At 43.7% G+C, this 22,898-nt stretch overlaps 1 protein-coding gene across 3 annotated transcripts in view; it reads right to left on the reverse strand.

Moving 5' to 3' along the window:
• Positions 1 to 13,738: 13,738 nt before the first annotated feature.
• Znf648 (zinc finger protein 648) overlaps positions 13,739 to 22,898 on the reverse strand; it is a 28,093-nt gene continuing 18,933 nt past the window's right edge. The window contains exons 2-4 of one of the 3 annotated variants that reach the window (XM_046419556.2): positions 19,342 to 19,483; positions 16,310 to 16,400; positions 13,739 to 16,140 (exon numbers count right to left, since the gene is read on the reverse strand). In XM_046419556.2, coding sequence (XP_046275512.1) covers positions 14,650 to 16,080 — 1,431 coding nt within the window. In that variant the 5' untranslated portion in view covers positions 16,081 to 16,140; positions 16,310 to 16,400; positions 19,342 to 19,483 and the 3' untranslated portion in view covers positions 13,739 to 14,649. Of the gene's footprint in view, positions 16,401 to 19,341; positions 19,579 to 22,898 lie in introns of those variants that run through there. The other 2 variants (XM_046419554.2, XM_058571375.1) reach the window with 2 other exon arrangements.

Genomic DNA, 22,898 nt, shown 5'->3' on the forward strand with positions numbered 1-22,898 from the left:
AAATAAGTGGCCCTTTATCAAAATATTGGCTTGGAGATATTTAGACCTAATTACTTGACATTGGAACTTTTATTGATCCCACCCAGTTGTCTACGTATCATATCTGACTGAGTATCACAGTCGAGGGTTGTAACTGATAGGTGTACTTCTTACTGTCAGTGGGGTAGCTCTGGGTTTATGAGATCCAATTAAGATGGACTCACATCAAACCATCTCATTCATCAATTGATCATCTCTCTGATGTGGATCCCAGGCACCATTCTGAACACATGAGACAAAACCCTCAGCATGCTCACCCACCACATCAGAGGAGTCAGCATATTGCTAACTGAAAAACCAATGTATATGATTACAAAATTCTACACGAATTCTACAAGAAGTTCTCTCTTGGGTCGTATTTATGTTCTGTGCTTTATTTTGCTTCATTTTCTCTCTAGCAAGGTCTCACAAAGAATTTTTAGGAGGATATTATTACCCTTGCTGATATTAAGTCAGCTGAAGTTATATATTATCACAGCCCTCTCTTTCCAATGACAAATGGCCTTAAAATTAGCATGCCAAACAGATCTTTTCTAGGAAAATTGAAATCCATTAAAATTTGACTTCCCATAAAATTCAATATATCTGCACTATATTTGAAATTCATGTTGCTCTGAAGTTGAATTTGTGTTTATTTCACTAAGTCAATATTAAAATAATTCCCTAGTTGTATTTATCATGCCCATGAGACTTGGTGATTTATTACTAAGCCTCTTAGAGTTAATTATGTTTATTGCACCACTCTTCTCTAAAGGAAACTTGGGAATTGTCTTTCCCATCCTTAATTAGGAAGCCATAAAATACAGTTCTGAGGACATGGGAATTGTTCTCCCTTGCTCAATAAGAATGACCCACCAAGCTTATTAAACAAAAATATCTTGATATCAGATTTTAAAAATTTAACTTTACTGTTAAAATATGAAAGGATATTTTATTAACTAGTAGATCAGCTTCTCTCCCTAACTTCTAGTCTTTTAGTTTCTTGTTTTATATGTAAGGGCAGAAAGGGTTTTTTTTTCCCCTCTGCTGAAAACATAATTTTTTAAAAAATAACCATAAAGTCACCTAAGACCTCTCTTTCTACATGTCCTCTGAAGGTTCTGTTTTGGTCAGCTATAATGTTGGTTTATAAATGTTGGTTTTCTAGGGCTTCCATAAGAAGTACCACAGTGAGGGGACTTGAACAATGGAAATTTATTGTCTCACAGTTTCTTCTAGAGGATAAAAGGCTGACGTCCAGATGTCTGCAGGTTTGGTGCCTTCTGAGGAAAGCAAGCAGAATCTGTTCCAGGCCCCTCTCCTTGGCTTGTTGATGGCCGTCTCCTCTCTGTGTATTTTCACTCTATAGTTCCTCGATGCACATCTGCCTCCAAGTTGAAATTGATGCAGTGCACCAAATGTTTGTGTGTCTACTCCAAAATTCATATGTAGAAATTCTAATCCCCATATGATGATAGTTGGAGGTTGGGCCTGTGGGAGGCAATTAGGTCATGAATATGGAGTCCTTCTGATTGGGATTAGAAGCCATGGAGCTAGCTTGGCTTTCTGCAGTGTGCAACCTACAAGAGGGACCTCACCATGAGCCAACTATGCTGGCACCCTGATTTTGGACTCTCAGCTTCCAGAAGCATAAGCAATAACTTTCTGTTGTTTATAAGCCACCCAGACTATGGTGCCTTGTTCTAGCAGCCTGAGCAGACCAAGACAATGCATGTGAATGGACTACCTGTTCTGTGACTGTTTTCATTCAACGTTTCCTAACCCATTCCAGTTAGATACTTTCAACTCTTTTCCATTCAACTGCTGTTTAGTATCCCATCATATGAATAAAATAAACTTCTTTATCTATTCTCTTACTGATGAAGAATTAGGTCGTTTCCTAATTTTTTGCTATTATAAATCAAGCTGCAATTAACATTCTTAAATATCTTTTTGTGCACATTTGAATCTCTGATGGGGAATCATCTCCTGCTTTGCCGATCATACTGCACTATTAATTTTTAAAAACTCCCTATACCCAATATTTCTATAGTTATTTATAATATCTGTTATAAAATTCAATTTTTTCTTAAAGGATGAAAAACACAAAGTTCTATTATTTTCTTCCCATATCCAATTTGAATTGCTAAGGTGTAAGATATGGACATTGTCATCTTTGCTTGCATTGCTATCATATTATCATCATCCTCATGCCACACTATTGTCATTGAAATATAATATTACACCCTCATTGTATTATTCTCACAGAACTATACCAATAATAATTTGCATTTCTTCTTAGAAAAGCATGAAAACTTCATTTTTCCACACCCTTGCCAACACTTAATATAAATAATTGCATTTTACATTTTGCTTTGGGAAAAAATTCAAACCTGCTGGAAAGTTGCTGGAATGGTGTAATGACCCATTATGTGTCCTCCACCTGGATTCAGTGATTTTATTGTCACTTTGCTGCATTTTCCTTCTTTCTCTTTGTCTCCCTCTCTTCTTTCCTTCCTCTCTTCCTTCTCTTAACAGAAATTTACTTTTTATTTATATCACTCTTCCTCAAACCATTCAGGAGTAAGTTGCAGACATCATGACCTTCCAGTCCTACATATTCCCATGTGTAACTCCCAAGAACAAAAACATTCTCTTATGTAACTGTGGAAAAATTATCAAATTCAGGAAACTTAGCATTCACTTAGAAGTACTGAATTAACTAATTTTCTCAATCAAGTCTCTTCAGGCATTTTTTTTTTCTGAACCAGAACCCACATTGTATTTAATTCCCATGTCTCTTATATTTTCTTTCTTTCTCGTGACATTGACATATTTGAAGAGTACAGAATGGTTGTTTTGATTCCCGTTCCTAAATTTGGGTTTGCCTGATGTTTTGCACATGGTTAGACTGGGTAATGCATTTGGGCAGGAAAACTGTGCAAGTGATGTTTGCCCTTCTCAGTGAATCATATCAGGGGGCTCTCAGGTTTGGGGCATGTGTGCTGATCTAGTGGATGTGAGATGGAATTGCAGTTTAGTTTCCATTTCCTTAATTCTCCCAAGGGTGAGCATCTTTGTCCTTATTTATTGGTAACTCAAACTTCATTTTCTAGTTACTTTGTTCATGATCTTTGCCCAGTTTTGTTTTGAGATAAGTTTTCCTTATCAATTGGTCTGAGTTACTTATAAATTATGGATACTACTTCCTTGGCAGTTAAATTTTGTAGATTCTCCCAGGCTCCCACTCATCTTTTGTAGTTCCTTATGCTACCTTTTGTCTTAAAGAGCTTTGAAAGTTTAATGTGGTCTAGTTTCAACCTATTTTCATTCATGATTCCTTCTGGTGTCTTAAACAACAACAACAAAAATCTTCTTCCATGCTGTGAAGATGTCTATGGCAATGTCTTGTAGTTTTAATATCCTGTTGTTCAGAGTTGGATATTTCAGCCTGTATGGTGTGAGCAGGGAGCCTAACTTTGCTTGTCCCTAAGTACTCCTGGTTGTCCCAGCACCACTGCTGAACAACTTTTCTTTCCCCATGATTCACCACTCCATTCTGTCGTGTATCAAGAGCCTCTATGAGCTCCATCTCTTTGCAGGTTCTCCAGTCTGTTTTGTAAATCTATTCATCTATCCTTATGTCAATTCAAAACTGACCGAATTATCCCAAAATGACTTGCTACATTATGCTTTACTAACTAGTCAGGGCACTCCTCCTGGTTACTTTTTCATTTTTTTTCCTCTCTCAAAATTATTTTGGCCATTCATGTGTCTTTAGCCCTTCCATATGAATTTTAAAATCAGTTTTATCAAGGTCCTTAAGAGATTCATATTAGGGATTTTATTGAAAATGTATCAACTTTACAGATTAAGTTACAGATAATTTAATTTTTATGGTACTGTTTTTCCATCTAGGAGGAATCTAATTTATTTTGTATTTAACTAGGTTCTATTTTATGTTCTTCAATAGTCTTTTGTAATTTTCTCTGTAAGAGTCCTGCTCATCTTTTATTGGGTTTTATTCCTAGAAATCAAAAATTTTACTGCTAATGTGACTATTTACCTATTTTTATTACATTTTAAAGTTGGCTATTGCTGGTATATGGAAATTTATTAATCATTATAGGTTAATCTTGTGTTTAGTTCCTATGGTGTGGCTGTCAATTTTCTTAGACTTTTTTCAAAATAGATCTTCAGATATCTGTGTTAGAAAGTAATCATCTGAGCAAAAAAACAAAACAAAACAAAAAACCCTTACATTCTGCTGTACTCTCACTCAGAGCAATCAATACAGAAGTCTTCTGTGAGCCCAGAGGTGTGGGATTCCTCCCCACCAGTAAGAGAATACAATAGGGACTTAGAGAAGCCACCTTTCTAAAAAGCACTGGCTCTTCAAAGACACCCAAGGGGTAACAAAAAGTGGGAGAAAACCTAGCATCTCCGCCTTCAATTTTTATCTGTCCCCTTTATTTCCTTAACGTCTGGGTCAGACTTCTGCTCAGCTCTGCACAGAGGCATGTTAATAATTTAAGCAGTGTTCATCCAAGTGCCAATCAGCCTTTTCAAGGCTGCAGGCACCAAGAAAAGAGGCACTAAGGTGTTTTCTAGATTTGCAGGAACATTCAACTGCCAGCTTTAACAATGTCCTATTCCAGACTCCCGGGGGTGTGCCTACAAGCCTTTAGTCATTGTCCTACACCTTCTGGGAACAGTGGAGCCACCCCACAGATCACCCCATGTTGAGACTCCCCCCAACCCTACCCCAAACAGGAGCAATCATCTCATAGAGACCAAATTGCCCCTGCCCAGGATCACAGGTCTGATAGGTGAACATCCTGGGAAACAACTAGAGATTTCCTCAAGAGCTAGGGACTTCTCCAGAGCCACCTGTCAGAACCAGAACCGAGGTGAGACCTACCAGACCACAGTTGAACCAAGACTGATCATTATGCACACCTCTTGCCCCTGCCTCATTCTCCAGGTAAACCTAAAGCTCCTGTCAGTAGCCCAAAGACAAGGCTGAGATGCTTGTTCTTTCTTGCCATTCCAATATGGTCATGGTAATTAAAGTGTTACCTGCTTTTCACCATTCTTTTATTTTATTTTTTATTTTTTTTTTTTGGTTTTTGGAACAGATTGCTCAGATTTGTTGGGACCTCCAGAATTGGACATCTGGCCTAGGACTCTGACAACAGGGGCAGTTCTGTAGCAGATACCAGCAGGGTGTCCTCTAACTCAATTCAATTCAATTCTAACACTGCCTGGGGATAATATGGAATCCCACAGGTGAGGACTCAGTCCCCAGGACTGCTCCATCTCAACTGAGATGACAATCACAAGCACAGACTTACTTTAAATAGTTGGACCATTATTTTGTTGTGGGTCTCCATATTGATGTATCTTTCTGGGACCTCTTCCTGGATCTGTGTTTCTTAGTCATATGTATTTTGTTTTGTTTCCTTGTTTGCTTTCTGATTTTGTGTGTGTTTATTTTTCTCTGCTAGATTTGATTTGTTAATATTTATTTGGTAATATTTATTTTGTATTTGCATTTGTAAGTGAGAGCCAGCCAATTTTCTTTCTTTCTTCTGTCCCAATCCAGTCTTTAATATAAATGTTGCCTTCTCTCATTTTCTAGGATAGTTTTTATTAGAAAAAGTTTATCTTTTGTTTGAATATTTGATCATTTACTTACCAAAATCACATAAACATAAAGGTTTTTCTTTAAGTTGAGATAAAGGGAATATGATTTTAAACAGATTAAAGTTTTTTTGTGGTTATTGATTTGCTTTCATTTTCTTGAGGCTATTTTGATGATTTACATTCTTCCTGAAATTTTTCCATCTAAGTTTTTAAAATGTATTGGCATCAAATGGTTCGATTTATTGAAATAGTATTTGTTCTATTCTAGTTCTAAAGCTCTCTGCCATAAATATAATTTTGCCTGATTTTTCTATCTAATGTTTTTTTTTTGCCCTGTCCCTTTATGGGTCTTGCTAATGCTTTTCTCTTTTTGATTAGTGTTTTTACCAACTTTTTACTGTGACCCACTCCCTCTCCATCCTTGTTTGTTTGTTTGTTTGTTAATTTGTCTTCTAGTCTACTAATTTCCTCTTCTATCGACCACCTCCTGTTCCAGAGGTTGTATCTACTTCTGCCTGCTTTTCCAGGTATTGAATAGTAAGTAATAGTCTCAGTAGAAAACCTGAGCTTACTTACCAGCCACCTCACAGACTGCAAGCCCATCCTTTTCTAACCCACCTTCATTTTTATTTCACCTACACTTTGGGAGTTACACTCTCAGCCTCTTCTACCAATTCTCAGACCCAGAACACAACAAACTTACTTCTTTAGCTCCAATTTCTGCATTGTGTTTCTTTTCAGTTATACTCTATGAGGGTTTTTATCTTGACTTTGAGCACAGCTGTATTTTACATTTTTTCCTCCTGTTATATTTTATCTATGATTGCATTGCCACGTGTTTGGGGAGTAGTGATCAAAGTATAAACTCGCATGCAGCACCATCTTGACTGAAAATCAGGCAATTTTGTGCTAATTCTCCTTACAATTAGAAACTAATTGCTTGGGGAAACAGAAATAATTGTGTAATTTCTGGAATAAATGTTAGCAAATTCTATGAATAAAAGTTATGTATTTTCCCCTTTCTTTTAGAATTTTTCTCAGAGCTCAAATGAAGTTCTAGCAAACTGCTTAGGAAATACACAAGACCAAAGGAAGAGAACCTCACCCAAAAGACAAAAACACCCAAACCTGGTAACCCAAGGATAGACATAGAGACAGCATGTCATGATACCGGGACACAGAGAAGGCATCTCAGATGAATTCAGCCTGGGCTCAAGGAAAATATGTTGGAAGTCCAGCCTCCATCTGGTGGTCCATGGAGAGTCACCCCCTCCAGGGCTGGCTGCCACTTAGCAGGGCTCCCAGGCAGCAGCAAGAGTTCCCAGTGGAATCCAACAGCGTGAAGAGCAGGGGGATGTGAAACCTACTGCCACTCACAGAGTGAAGCCCCTGCAGAGCCTCTCCCTCTTTGCAACCAACCATGCCTTGCAGTGTGAAGATGAAGGCTTAGCATGGTATTCTTCTGAGCACACAGAACTTCCTCTGAGAGAAGCCATGGAGGATGATGAAAATATTATCCCTATTGGCACTTTTGATAACAAAGACCTGGAGCCAATCTCTGGAGAACCTTGTTATTATCCACATAAAAACCATGGGACATTTTTGTTTTCCTGGTCCTTACAGGACTCTGAAAGCATAAGCAGAAACATTGCTACCCCCATCTGCAGCAAGAAATTCTTTGGGGCTGCCAACCTGCATCTGCACAAATTGATTCACTCTGGATACTGGCCATGTGAGTGCCCCGAATGGGATAAAAGTTTCCTGTGCACAGATGTGTGGGGACAGTTGCATAATGTACAAGAGACAGCACTCCAAGATGGCTATAGGAAAGGGTAAAGTGAAGAATCCCAGGTACATCAGAACCACCACAGTTCGGATAAAAACAACAAACCATATGTGAGTCCTGTTTGTTATAAGAAGTTTCGCAAACCACAAAGCAAGGTGTCCATTCTCAAAACAAGCCATGTAAAGATCAAGGATGTAGATTGGCCTTTGTCCATCTGGTCAGATTAAAAAGGCACCAACAGGAGGCAGTGGATCTGTGGGGCCTGGCTCCCAGATCCTGGGTTAGGCTACAATGGAGGTGACATGATAGAGGGTCCTGTTCAGGATGGGGTGGCCTTATCCACCATGCCTGGGACCCTGACATCTAAGGTGAAGAGAATGCTTGACCAGACTTCCCTGAAGAGTGGAAGGGTGATAAATTAGAAAACTTTGATGTGGGGAGATAAAGGCTTATTTTTTAAAAAAAGACCCTTGTTCAAGACATTATGTTTCCTTTTTTGTGACATACTGGAAATATGAGAACAAGTTGGTAACATCTTTCAGCAGGAAACATTGCCCAAGAAAGAGCTTATCGAGTTTGCCAAGAAGCAAATGATGCTATTGCAGAAAGTGAAATTAAGGTCTGCTGATCCTGCACCATTTTCCTGGAATTGGCCTTGGTGAGGATCCTCTGAACTTCTCCGCTGCTCTCTTGCATCAGGCCCCTGTTTGCTATGGTGTCCCACCATTCACTTTCTGGGTTGTCCATCTCATTTAGGGAGAGCACATCTTTCTGTAGCTTTCTAGGAATGAATGCATGGGAGGATTTGACAGCCAAATTTCTATATCTGGTTCGGACTCTATGACTGACCCATGAAGTGTCCAGAGGAAGTAGGGTCAATTATTGAAGCATTCCCAGAAGAGTGAGACATGTCCTGTGGGTTAGAATTCCATTTGCCTTCTCATGGCTCTTATTGTCCAAAAGAGAGTCCATGCCAGTTTCCACCCTGGCCAATGCCCGGGGGAATTGGTTAATTCTTAACCAGTCAGTCTAATTCTTGGCGCTAGGCTTGAGATAAAATTCTCTGAGGCACATGGACTCCAGAAGCAGAGATGGAGAAGAGGTGAGCACTGGAATTGAGTTCAATTAGGAAGAATGAAGAGGAAATAGATGCCGATAAGGACTCAACAAAGTCCTAGTCTTTAGAATAGAAGGAAGCCAGAGGATTTATGAAATATTGAGATAAATGAGTTGGTGATATGTTGTGAGTAATGAGGAAAGATGTTTGGCCTTGGAAATGGGTGGTCTATTTGATAAAATAGGAAACCAGGCAAAATATATTTAATGGTTAAAGATGATAAGTTCAGTATTAGATGAGCTGATTTTAAGATGCCAGTGGGATCTCCAAAGAGTAGTTTAATATGCTCATGTCCAAGAGAACCAAAGCCACTGAGTGCATAACCCACAGTGTAGAAGAGAATGAAAATGAGCACAAAGCAAAACAGGCAAACAACAATTAAAAAAAAAAAAAGCAAAGAGGAGAATTTTAAAATCTTTGAGGAAGATGAGAGTAGGTGAGAAAGCCCTACTACACAGGTAGGAGATCTGGAATATTTGTTATCAGAGAAATTGTAGGATGAAACCATTTCAAGAAAGCAATGATAGTTACACTATCAAATGATGCAGAGGAACCAAAAAAAATATATATGCAGACTTAAAGGTATCCATGGATTGAAGGCAAGAAGGTCCTCAGTGACCTTGGCAATGACAGTTGTGATGGACTTCTGGGGACAGAAGCTGTGTGCTGTCTCTCTTCCAAGGCCGTAATCTTTACTAATATCCTTGAAAAGATAAACTGGAGCAGAGATGTACAAAAATGTGAGAAGACCCCTGGAGAATTGGCTTCCAATAGAAACTGAACATAGAATGGCGGAATGATTTCTCCTAGGCCCCAGGATCAAGTGGTAGCAGAGCCAGGATCCTAAATAGTTGACATAGATCATATTCTAAAGCTGGGGTTGTTAAACCTTGGTCTTTTGGCCAAATACAAGTCTGTTTTTGTATGACCAATGAGCCAAGAATGGCATTCACATTTACAAAGTTTTGTAAATAAACAAACAATATGTGATAGATTAAATAAGTCCCATAAAGACTTAAACATTTACATAAGATATTTGCCAACTTGTGTTCTTTAAGGAAAAAAAAAGATACCAACAGACACACTCTGGAGAGGGGTCTTTCTCCTGTGATGAAGTGGTGGGACCTTACCTGAGCTGGTATCCCTATGATCTACCATATTTGTTTGTGGCTGTTGGTTAGCAGAAAAGCTCAGTTGTTAGCCATAGAGCCCTTCTGTAAGGCTGCTCATGCCAAGGTGTGAGCTTCCCCAGAGCAAGTGATGGGTGGGGGTGGGGGAAGTTCAAGTGGGAAACCCTGATACCTTTTATGATCTAGCCTTCTCATCATTAGAATCAGGTCACTAAGTCCAGCCCACACTAAAAGGAAAAGAAATTAGACTCTGTTTCTTGAAGAGATGAGTGTCAAAATTTGTGTGCACATATTTTTCAAACAACCACAATTGTGAGTAATAAAAATGTCAGCAATTGTGACTTATAAATCAAAAAGCAGGGACTTCTGCACGTTCCCCTGTTGCAGACAAGCAGCCTATCTTTTAGAAGGACATGTGGATCTTAGTGATCCTTGCTTAGTAATAACACACAATAGCCATGACCTATTAATCTTCTCTGCTTTCCTAAAAAGGAAAATTGATGCAGACTCCATGTGGGAATAGTTTTCAAGGGTCTCCCATACCAGATCCTTGCAAGGAATAATAGAGATAATAAATGCAGTGTTTGACCCTAAAAGAGGACTCACTGTGGCTGGGGATGTAGCTCAGAGATAAGGCACTTGCCTAGCATGCACAAGGCCCCGAGTTCAATGCCCAGTTTCACATCCTCAAAAGATTCCTCCTCAAAAGATTTCACTAAGCATAGCTATTACTATCCTTTCACCAAGCCCTGTTGAGCCATGTCTGAAATCCCTGGCATCTCCACAACTCATCCCTATCTCTACTTGACTTCATCTGAATTACCACAACAGGAATTTTTTCCCCCTCATTTTCAGCCTCCTCTACAACTTTGCTTGATGTGAGAAGTTTGTTTTTCTTTAAATCTTAGTTTTAACTTGTGTTTTACAGAAGCTCCATTCTGTCATGGTATCAATCTACTAAGTGCCTGACCTACTGAGTTCTACTCCTAGGTCAGTGAAACTCTGAACCAATTTGGGAGTTGGGGAGTAAGGACAAAAAACAAAAAGGAGAAAGAGATATAAAATATTATCCAGCAACGGTGAGAAAATTGTACTGGCATGGTTTCAGGTAGGAGGGATGGAGGGTTAAAAGGAGCTTCCCTGTCAACTGAAACAGGTACCCTCTTCTGGTGTGATGAAATGGTAAGTCCTTCCATTTGGGGCAATATTTTCATGGTCATTGAGTTTGTATTCTTCATCTACTTCTGAATTGAGCAATGGCATCTACTTTAGCATTCTATCAATTAAATTGATGCTTGACAAAGATTTTCTTCTGAACAATATTTTTTTAAGGTCTTGTTGGATTTCCTGGTTGATCTATGGTATTCATACCAGGATAATATAGCTTTTCTGTGTATATGCATTGAGATTACAAGATGTGTGTAAATGTTGAGTGCCAAGATTCCTTGCTGATAGATTGCTTTGTGTGCAGCCCAGGGACACTATGTTTTTACACAGAGATGTGAAACACTGGTGGGTCTTTAAGGGACCATCCCTCCTTTGCCTCCAATCCCTTCCTTATGACCAGCTTTTTGACAATCTTCCCCAGCAATTAATGCTTAGTAGCTGCCAAACCCACGCTCTCCCAAACTCCTTCTTAAGTAATTTACAGGTCTTCTTCCCAGCACACCATGATTTCTGCTGTGCTGGGTTTCAACTTTCCTCTTTAATTAATGCTTTGTGCTTTAAAACTGCAAATCATCAACAATTACAGAATATCCTTCCATACCAAACAGGCAGCTGGCCCTGTGGTGAAGAACACAGTCTCTGGGGCAAGCATGCCTAAATGCTAAATCATGACTATGCCGGTCACTTGCTAGCTATGATATCTTGGACAGTTTAACTTCTTTGTCCCTTGATTTCCTCATCTTAAAAAAAATGGGGATAATAATCACCAAAATTTTCTTTTAAAATTAAATTCTGAATATGTGTAAAACACTTAGAATAATTCTGGCACATACTGAGCAGTCTGTAAGTATCGACTCTTCTCATTATAATCTAAAGGATGTGGGTCAGGATTATCATAGTCTCTGGTGAATCCATCAGGTGAGTTTTTATTAAGTGGGAACCTAATAAATGAACATATATGTTTAAATCAATATTGGCAAACTAAATTGTGGAAACAGCATTAGTCCCAAGAGATGCTTTAAATGCTGTCACAAAGAAGGCCATTCTCTGATTTTTAATTATACAATAGGAAAATAAGATGGTTTATTGTAATGTGGTATGGGTTTATAGAAGGCCAAAAAAGTAGCTCAGCATAATTTAGGGCGACAATCTAGGCTAGGATATCCTCCTGTCCTCAAGCACTGATTCTTCTCCAAAGAAATGGCTAAATTGCCCCCGCTTTGGACCGTCATGCTCCATTGAGCAAAATTGTGCCAGGCTACCTCTCACTGGTTGGCTTCTCTTTTGTCCCTGTCCATGCTTTGTTCTTACTTTCCATTTGTGTACCCTGTGACCTGTGACTACAGAATGAGATTGCTTTTCCCCAAAACCGACTCAGCATAATCTTGGCAGGTTATGTCAGAAAAGAATGATTGGGACAAATTTCCTTAAAATGTGACTTGCTTAAATGTGATAAGCTTGAATAATTAATGAACTTCTCTTTGGCCTAGTCAGTACATTCTACCCGTTATATTCCAGAAACATAGTATAGAGCACCAAAGATACCTAGCACAAGCTATGCCAGTTTTTCTGCCTATTAACAAGAAGTACATTCACTCTTTTCCCAAAGGTGCGCCCATCTGGGAAGCCATACCAGATATTGCACCGCAGACCTGTATCTGTGTTCAAGGTAAAGATTCAGCAAGCTTCATGGTTAACAAACAGTGAGATGATTCCCATGCAGCCACTTTATGAATTAGTTTTGGGGACAACTCCTTTAAAAAACTATAGAAACAATCTAAATTTTTAAGTTAGTGTAAATCATACTGACAACCATTCTCAAAAAAGAATACAGAGAAAAAGAATAATGTTTCAGTCTTCAAATATTTTGCTGATTGCCCAGAAATAAATATACTACTAGTCTTTGCTCTGTTCATTCACAAGTTCATTCTTGTGACTTCTCAACCAATTGTATGCTCTTGCATTCAGCCACAGTTCCTGTCATCTATTAGGATGGCTCCAACCTTTATTGCCTATTATCATCATTCCTATTTCGACAATGCAATCCCAGAAGCAAAAGCCCAAGTTCACTGATAAATAACAAGGATAAACTAAGACTAACTCTGTCTTGTGGACATGCAGATATATCTAAGGGAGGAACACACAAACCCTCCAGGGTTTTTGACCGAAGCTGACCGAAGTTGTCTTACTAAGGTCACTTTTCTCAATCAGGCACAGCTATGTATATTACTCCCCCCACCCACATACACATGGCTTTCTACAAATTCAGAGAATATGATTTGGCAGTCACACCCTGGTCAAAATCAAGTAGAATTCAAGAGAAATTCAGATTTAGTATATTTTAGTGGCAATTTTTGGAATGTACTAAAGATAGTCACAAAAGGAAAGCATTACTAGACTTACTTGTGGAATATCTTACTTAACTTTGGTATGATGAGATGTGCCTTTTGCCTGTGTGCACCAAAGGCTCTCTGAGAAATCATAAGATTCCTCCCAGCTGACTAATAACTATTGAGTTAAGAACTATTGACTTGGGGCTGGGGTTGTGGCTCAGTGGCAGAGTGCTTGCCTAGCATGTATGTGACACTGGGTTTGATTCTCAGCACCACATATCAATAAATAAAAATAAAGGTCCATTGACAATTAAAAAAAATTAAAAAAAAAAACTTCAAAATCTCTTCTTTATAGATGTCAAAGAGCATTAAAAAAAAAAAAAAAGAACTATTGACTTCACCAAAATCAGTATACATATCAATACATGGCTATCAGTAATGCAAAGTTTGAATAATCCCATTAGAAGACAAAGGTGAGTCATGAAGACTTTCATACCTGATTTTAAGGCTTTGAAACCAAAACAAACAAGCCAACAGGCACTTGGGCAAAGGATGCTTTATTTGCTTCAAATCAGACCTAATGATCTAGGCAAATTTAAATGAACCCAAAAGTTTTCATGAGCCAGTTCAGCCTATCTGGAGAAATTTCTGTGCTTCCCTGTAAATGGGAAGAAAAAGCCACTTCCTCTGCAAATATTACATATGATTAAACTTGGAGGGTGGGAGCAGAAAAAGAGGTAGACAGAGAGGATGCACATATGAATTTTGTGGGTGGGACGCAGGCTGTTCTGAACTTCCAGGATAACTGATCCTTAAACATAGGACATATCCCACCCCCAACCCCTTTATAAGGTAAAGGCCTTTTCCACTTCAAAGTCAAAACTCATGGAGACATTTCCCAAAAGTAAAGTCATTTCATCAGTGAACTGAAAGGACGACGTGTCTATATGGGATTCAGTTACCCCAGTTAGGCTTTGTTCTTTATAAGAGCTCATCACAGGGACCACTTCTGGGATTCCTTTATTGTGTAAAAACCATACATGCCTTCTCAGTATTTACGTATGGCTTTGAGGGCAGGACAGGATAATCTTTTTCCTCTCTGTATTCACAGTACCCAGCAAATAATTCTATATATAGTTTCTGATTTATTGAGGTCCCCTGACCCAAGGAACTCAGCTATTGACCATCTCCTACTCTTCTATTTCACCCTTTTCATATTGCATCTGGCTCTGAGCCACGGAAGACAGGCGTGAATTCGCACAGAGCCATCCTTGTGGTTCCTTTCTATGACAACAAATAAAATATGGAGACAGACCACCCTGGGACCAGCAATCCCCGGGAGACAGCTGACCAGTGAGGCTGGCTGGTCACACCATGTGGGGCCCTGAGAGAGGGTTCCAAGCAGTGAGGTTCCTCGTGTCTGCCTCCCCCGGGAACTAGCCAACTGCGCCCTCACTCATCAGAGGAGGAAGGGATGGGCTCCTTTTTGCAGGTGTCATGCTTGGCTCGGTGTCGCTGGAGGTGGTTGGAACGGGTGAAGGCCTGACCACAGTCCTCACACTGGTAGGGCCTCTCCCCGTTGTGCATCCGGATGTGCTGAGCCAGCTCCGAGGCAATGCGGAATGCCCTGCCACACTCGGCACACAGGAATCCCTTCTCTCCAGAGTGAATCTGTTGGTGCCTCTTCAGGGTGGAGGAGCGGGCAAAGGCCTGGCCACACTGTGTGCAAGGGAAGGGCCTCTCACCGGTGTGGATTCGCTGGTGGCGCACAAGGCGCGAGGGCTGTGCGAAGGCCACACCGCAGTCAGCGCACTTGAAGGGCCTCTGCCCTGTGTGCAGGGTCTGGTGCTCGTACAGGTTGGAGGATTTGGTGAAGCACTTGCCACAGGTGGGGCAAGGGAATGGCCGCTCGCCAGAGTGCACGCGCTGATGCTCCACCATGCGGCTGGCCACTGCGAACTCCCGGTCACAGGCAGAGCAGCGGAAAGGCTTGGCGCCCAGGTGCGTGCGCTGGTGGCGCAGCAATGATAGCGGCTTGTTGAAGGTCAGGCCGCACTCGGAGCACGGGAAGGGCTTGTTGTTGCTGTGCATGTTGCGCTGGTGCTTGCGCAGGTCCGAGGAGCGCACGAAGGCCTTCCCGCAGTCTTGGCATGGGTAGGGCTTCTCGCCCGTGTGGGTGCGGATGTGCTTGCGGTGGTCCGAGGACCAGGTGTAGGCCTTGTCGCAGAAGGGGCACCGGTAAGGTCGCTCGCCCGTGTGCAGGCGCCGGTGCTGCTGGAGCGTGCCCCGGTGGGAGTAGGCCTTTCCACACAGCTCACAAGCGTAGGGCTTGGCACTGCCGCGTCCTGCAGCTCCAGGCAGCTCGCGGGGCTTCTGGAAGGCCTCTCCGCCCCGCAGGCATTTGTAGGGATGCCCCTCTGCCTGCCTGGGGTCTGGCTCAGCAGCTGGGTTCTGGTCTTTTCTGCTGCTCCGCACTTTTGCCAACATTGCAGCTGCCAGACAGGCTGGATTGGCAGATCCCTGGTCCTGTGCCTTTGTCTCTTGTGTAGGGAGATCCCAAATGCTATCTGTTCCAGGAAAGCACTCCGGAGAGTTGTCTGGAGATGTGTCTATATCTTTCTGTGCACAGAAATATTCTTCATTGTCCAGGAAGCTGGATGGGACATCCAAGGATGTGTCCTGGTTTGCCTTGGAGCCTCCATCATCCCCCACAGGTAGTGAGTCTCTAGGAGATTGCAAACGACCGACCAACTTGTGTGAGAGGCCCCTAGGAAGGGCACCCAAAGCTGCACCTGCTTCAGGGTACTCCTGAGTCAGGGTGATCTTTGACTCCTCTCTTTCCCAGCTGATCTTTCCAGGCATCTCTATAGGTTTCTCCCCCATGTCTCCAGCACTAACAGGATCAGAGAAGCTCTCTTCCTCCTTGAACGAGGGACTCTGCCACTGCAAGTCAGGATAATGGTGATTTACTGGGGAGCTGCCCCTTGGAGGAGCCTGCTCACCAGGGTCCCCTGTATCTCCTGCCTCCCCACCATCCTCATCTTCACTCTTTAAGTTCATGCTCAACATCTGGTTGTCATGAGTCAAGCTGCCAAGGGACCCCTTGCCCCACCTGTCCTGGGAGTCCCCTTCTGCCATGTTGTGCAGCAGGAGCTTCTGTTGTCTGCTCTTCCAGGGAAGAACCTTTGCTTGGCTCAGGATACCTGCAAAAAGGGAGGTGTGAAGAGGAAATCACAAAGAGTGTACTTAGACTTTCATAACCAGAGGGACTGAGGTTCTCACTATAGCTCTGTTTCCAACTGGTAACCTGCCAGGCGTGTTGCTGAGCCTCCCCAAGGGCAGGAGGAGCTGGGCCCTGCTGAAAATGCCTCAGTCATCCTTGTTCCCTTTGGAAATCCCACTTTCTAGAAGCCCCAGACAGCCATGCTGTCAAGAATGGTCAGGGGCAGGGGGACTTTTGCTGGGTGCCAGCTGTGTCCTGCTCAGTCCAGGGTGCTCACACCTCACAGGTCACACAGGTCCTCTGTGGGCATGATGAAGGCTAGATGAGAAGGCAGGACTCGAGCTCTGGGCATCCTTAGACACTCTGACATTGTCCCCCTGTCTGGAACCTGAACACCAAGCTGTCCCTGATAGGAGTGCAAAGGTGCTGTCTGGTGAAGGTGCCAGCTAGGGCCACCTCCCAGGCACTGAGCCGTGTAGGTCATCTCCTCTGAAGACAAGGAGTAGCCCCTAGGAGTATGGAGTCAAGTCAAGAGGAAATCAGGTGGGTTCCCCAAAAGATACCAGCTGCCCCTCACTGCTTGAGCAAGGCTTCTCAGGTCTGCAATGAAGAGCCCCTGACAGCCAGGGAGCGTGAACGTAAACACCCACAGACAACGTGAACTATCAGAAATAATGCTTTGTCTTAAACATCCATGAGAATTTATGCTCAGTGCCATGTAATAAACATCTAAGTTACCTTCAGTTGAAATGCTTAACCTTCCCTCCAAGTGTGCCCCATGTACCCCACACATCATGTACTCCTGGCATACCCCCACATAGCACAGGAGTGCATGTTCCCCAACTTGAGCAGCCCAGCATAAAGGCTTTGACAGCGAGGTACCAGACACAGGAGCCATCTGGGTTTTATTTTCAAATTGATTTTATTTTAGCTTGAAGACACAGGGAAAGCCTGCCAAGGGTTGGTTAATAAGCATTGCTTTTGTGAGTGACACATTTAACAGGAATTGCTGGCCTGAGAGGCCAACTTCTGAGGGCCTCTCAGGGAGGTCAGTTGCTGACAGAGGGCTGAGTTTGCACTGGTCTGGAGGGAACCTTCTGAGAATCCCAGAAGCGTTAATATTAGCAGTTCCCATTTTTCTGGGAACACATTAGGAGCCAGGAACTATGTTGAGCACTTTGCAAACATGCCTTCATTTAGGACTTCCAGAAACCTTTAAGATTGAGGCTATCATTATTATATTATTCTTTCCATTTTATAGGAAAGGACACTGAGGCTTGCCTGCTCAAGGCCACACAGCTCACAGACAGCAGCCCTCTAATTTCTTTCTAATTCCAAGACCGTTATGTTAAGACCTGTGGAGCCATACCACCTCCCAGCTGTGGCCTCCAGACTGAGCCTGCCCTGGGGTTGGGCCCTGCCAAGAGTGGCCACAGCATCCTGGGGGGAAGAGCACTGCACTCTGCAGGCATCAAAGCCCCTTGTGTTTCTGGGCCAAGGGATGCTGGCTGCAAGGCCTCACTGCTGGGTTCCTCCCCGTTCTCATTGACCCAGATTGCCCTTCGCCGGAGAGAGAGCCCAGGGCTGACTGTCAGAGCCAGGACACATGCTGCAGAGACTGCTGCCTGGGGTGGTCAGGAGTGTTAGTCACCGAGTATTTACCTTCTGCAAGCTCTTTCTCTGCCTCCACCACCTTCCCCTGCTCTCTCATTGGCGCGTCCTATTAGGTGTCCCCGTCTCATCAAAGTGTCTTCCCCCCTTCCTGTTTGCTCACCCCACAGTTTCTGCTTGTGGAGTGGGGAGCAGACAGGGGGAATCCTCACTTTCTACTCTGGGTACAGAAGCCAGAGTAGAAAAAAAGGAAGACACACTGCAGTCACGACTGGATTCGGGGTCTCACGTCCTTTTGTCCCCTATGCCCTGGGTCACTCCTCTTACCTTGAGGCTCTATCCCCATAACCTGTCAGGGTGTAACTGGCACTCTTTTGACAGGAAACCAAGTTTGTCATATTTGTATCATAGCAAATCTTAGAGAGGAGAGGTACGTACGTGCATGTGTGTTATTCATAGAGGGGACACAAGACCAGTCAACTTTATATGACTTACAGACTAGCATACTTGATTAGGAGCTGTGGTCCCCAGCAGGTACAGCAAAGGGACTTGTATGCAAATAGATTTCTGAAGTCTCTTCCTCTTTCTGCGACACACCGTGCGCGTTCCTGTGGCACTGTTCCACAGACTCTTGCGTCACTCCTTCCCCACCCCATAGCCAGCACACACGTACCCTGTTCTCCACAGCCTGGGACTGACTCCCTGCCTCTGTTCCACCGAGGAGCCTCCTCAGGACAGCACACAGCCTTCAACCAACTAACTCCTTCTCAGGAGGCTGACAGGAGATGGCCTTTTTCCCATCAGGGTTCTCTCCTCTGACTGAAGCCATGGCCCCAGCAAAGACATACATCCGGCTTTCCCCCTTCTGTAGTTGCCCAAGGCTCTCTCTCTCCACCATCCAGAAAACTAGGAGGAGGGCAGGGGCCCAGAGTGGGATTTTTCTGGCAAAGTCTGCATAAATATACCTGGTCAGGAAGAGGAACAGTGATGCTATGGTGTAGCTGGCCCCTCTGCTCTCCAGATGTGCTGGCCCCCTGAGGCTGTCAGAACACAGCCCTTTCCTGGAATTTCGCCCACACCCTCCAGCCAGCAGTGACTCCGGTACAGCCTCCAGCTCCCCGACCTCATACGTGGACACTGTGCAGAAGCCTGCCCCAGGCTTGTTCTAGCTCCTGGCCCCGGCCCCTCTCCCTTTGCCCCTTCCTGACTGCGCTAAGTCCATCCCAGGCAGCCACCTCCCACATTCTCCTCTGCCCACTGCCTTCAAGCCTTGCTCTTCACTTCTGGCTGGGACACAAACAGTTGCTTACCTGGAAAATGCAGACAGCGACGTGGGGGCCCCCTGCCCTGGCTTTTGTCACATGTGGTCTCTCAGCAACAGGAGCCAGAGTTTGGTACAAATTAGCAGAGATGGTGTCTCTGTCTCTCACGCTTTTGTGTCCAGTCCAGCAGCTGCAGAGAGAGCCTCGGGAGGTGGGGCCAGTGTAATACACTCAACCTTCCTGCCCGCATCCCAGAGAGCAGCCTGGGAAATACAGTGGGGCTGCCCTCTCACTGCCTGAACCGATCCTCAGGCTCCCTCGGCTCCCGCCTTTCCTCCCTGCCAGAGCCAGCATTCCTCCCTCCTCCTCCCTCCCTGGAAGGTTGCTCAGTCCTCCTGCAGGTGGCCCTGCGCCTCCAGTTCTCTCTCACACCTTCTTCCCACAGGGCAAGCTGTCCATCCTTCACTCCTCTCCTGGTGTGTCTATAGGCCGCTTGTCACAGGTCAGCCTCTGGGGGTGCATGTCGTCCCCCCGCCCGCCCCAGGAGCCAGAACATCACTGGGAGCTTATAATATCACTTCCCAGGTTCCGCTACCCACCTTCTGCAGAGCTGTGGGTTGAGCAAGGAGTAGGGTCCCACAATTCTTTACAGTGGTCCAATCATTGTCTCAAAGATGCCCATGACCGCTTAGCTGGGGTTCAAGGAAATAGTTTCTGTCCTAATTCATACAGGTCCAGGCCTGCCTGTGACCTCTCTCCATCTTTTAAGCATTGATTTTACATAGGTTCAGTCTGAAGAGTATTCATTCTGAACGCTCACCCTAATAGGAGATAGGAGTATTGTAACCGAGATGTCACTAGGTGGCCAAAAATTTATTGGTTGATAGTGAGGTTCTGGGGCTGTCTGACTTTGGGCAAGTTACTTAATCTCTGCGTGCCTCAATTCCTCATCTGCAAGATGTATAGTATCACCATCCTGAAGGTCTTTGAAAAATTAAATAAGATAATGCATGTAAAGAATTATTGATGTCATTGTTGTTTCCTAGGGCTCCTGTTCCATCCCATGGCCCTGTTAGGGCTGTGACTCTCATAGGAATACTGACACCCAAGACGTTGTTCTGAACAGCAATTTTCTCAGTGTGATTAGAAAAGCAGGTTCCTCTGCCCCTTGGTGATTTACAGGAGTGACTTCCAAGGGAGGAAGCAGGTAGCTGAGACATGTCTCACAGTCTCTGAACAGCTAGAACAGGGTTCAAATTCTGCTGTTCATGGAGCCCCTGAAGTAAAGTGCAGAATGCAGCAGGTGTGGATACACACCATTTGGGCAAAAAGATCCTAGCAGTCATCCATCTCTCAAAGGGTCAGCACTCAAAAAAAGTTGGCATCAGGGGAAGATGTGAGCTGAGGAGAGTAGGGAATATTTAAAACATCTCCTAAAGTAACGTGGGCGGGGGGACACAAACCCACCCCAGTGCTGTTGTTCAAAGTGGTCCATGTGACCAGCTCATAAGAGTTGGGTTTTAGATATCTTTAGCATGAAAGCACCTGTTTCCCCACAAATGGGTAGAGGAGCCTGTGGATGGGAACATAGGAGCTGGGATGAGTGTGCATGCCCCCCCACTCCAGCCTCAGCAGGGCATCCATTGAGCAACAATCACCAGTGCCAACACTGTGCCAATACACTGTGGCACTCTCCACGAATCCTCACCACATCCCAGTGGAATAGCCATCATGAGTGTTAGCCTCATTTGTAAGTTGAGAATACTGGGCCAGGCATCTCAAGTACCTTAACCAAGGTCACAGACACACTGTTACTATGTAGTGAAGCCACAATTTGAATCCGAGATATCAGGGTCCTCACCCTTAGCCATGACTGCACAAGATCCCCACACATGGTCCCTGCAGAGCCTTCATGCTTGGCCTGTGCCTCACTCCACCTTCATTCTCTCCTGGAAACCCTTAGTCTCTCCACCCAAGGCTGTGTGACCATGCGTGTATGGTCTATGCTGTCATTATCCTGAAGGATATTCTTGTCCCTAAGCTGCCCAAGAGATGGTTTCCACTTATACTGTCCATTCTCATCAGCCTTGACAACCTAATTGGCATCACACTTTCTTTCTGGAAACTGTAACAACTGACTAATTACCGTACACTGTGGGACCTCCATGTTAAATTGCCCAGATGGCATCTGCTTGGTGTTCAAAGCATGCTGGAGTCACTATCTCATTGGGATGGCGTAGGTCACCTTGGGGTATAAGGGAGCAGGAGTGACCTGGAACCTACTTATGTGGAGAGATACTGGGAACTCCCTGGGTCACCTTCCTGAGATGCTCCCCAGCCATCTTTCAAATCCTGTTTGGAAGTGTCATGCACCTTTCCCGCATATGATTCTTCATTATGCTAATGAGTTGCACATTGCAGGCTGATCAGGCCCTAGGCCAGAATTCTGGAATCACTTTCTTGTCCTGAGTCCCTTTCCCTTTTGACAGCATAAGAACATTCACAGTCTTATATAATCATTGTAACAGTCATTGTAAAGACCACCAGGCATTGAGAGTTTAAGGGCCTTTCCCCAAGCCATATCTTTTTCCTTCTTTTAAGGAAAACTTCTAGAATCTATATAATTCTGTCTAGTCCCTTAAGTATGGGAACAAGGAAGGTGTTATTTTAATTTGTTTATTATTTGCAAGGTTGTTTTTTTTGTGTGTGTGTGGTGCTGGAGATTGAACCCAGGGTCTTGTGCATGCGAGGCAAACACTCTGCCAACTGAGCTATATCCCAGCCTGTAAGTCTGATTTTTAAAATCTGGCATTTCCCTTGAGCTGTCTTAGTTGGAAGTGGTGAAAAGAAGGTTCTGACTACCTGTGTGTCTGGGAAGTGGGGAGAAGGGAGAGATTGAGTGGGGAGCGCAAGGTGCCAGAGAAGACGAGGAATGTCAGCCTCTTGCTAGGCACAGTGCCTAAGCTCAGCCATGCTGTCAACCACACAGGTGGATGACTGGAGCTGTGTGGCATGGCGGAGAACGGGGCACACTGGCCCTCGATCCTGAAGGATGCCTTCTGCTCCTTGCTGAATTTGTGAACATGGTACATCTGGACGTTGGACTGTGCTGTGATTCCAAGGGAACTTGTGAAGTTTCCCCAGTTCAGCGGCTAAAGCTCTGAACCCAGTGACAGGAGTAAACATCAAGGATGAATAAACAACATGAATCAGCAAAAGGACTTGTTTTGGACTTGTTTTGGACTTTGCAGTGACTAAGTGACTTTTTAGTTGTAAACATGTTTTTGGTTATAGGATGACTAGATAGTATGCCCATGTTAGATAAGTTGATGATGTAACTAGGTAGTGTGCTTATGTTAGATAAGTTAGACATAAACAAGTTTGTTGTAAACATATAGAGTATATAAGCGCGAGGGAAACTCCATGTATTTGCTCACAATCAACTCTCATCGCCTGAGAGTAAGATCGTGCAGTGTGAGCCAGCCACCTCGTGTATTGCTTTGTGTGGTGTGCGAATAAACCAGCATTTCAAAAGGCAATCGAGTTCGTGCTTGGTGTTCGCGTACGTCGCGGTCCGGGGTCCAGTGCAGATATCCGGAAGGGAA

This window comes from Marmota monax, unplaced genomic scaffold (assembly GCF_021218885.2).
Source record: "Marmota monax isolate L192 unplaced genomic scaffold, Marmota_monax_Labrador192_F-V1.1 WCK01_AAM20220418_F8-fsc00209, whole genome shotgun sequence".
In the NCBI taxonomy this organism is placed as follows: Eukaryota; Metazoa; Chordata; class Mammalia; order Rodentia; family Sciuridae; genus Marmota; species Marmota monax.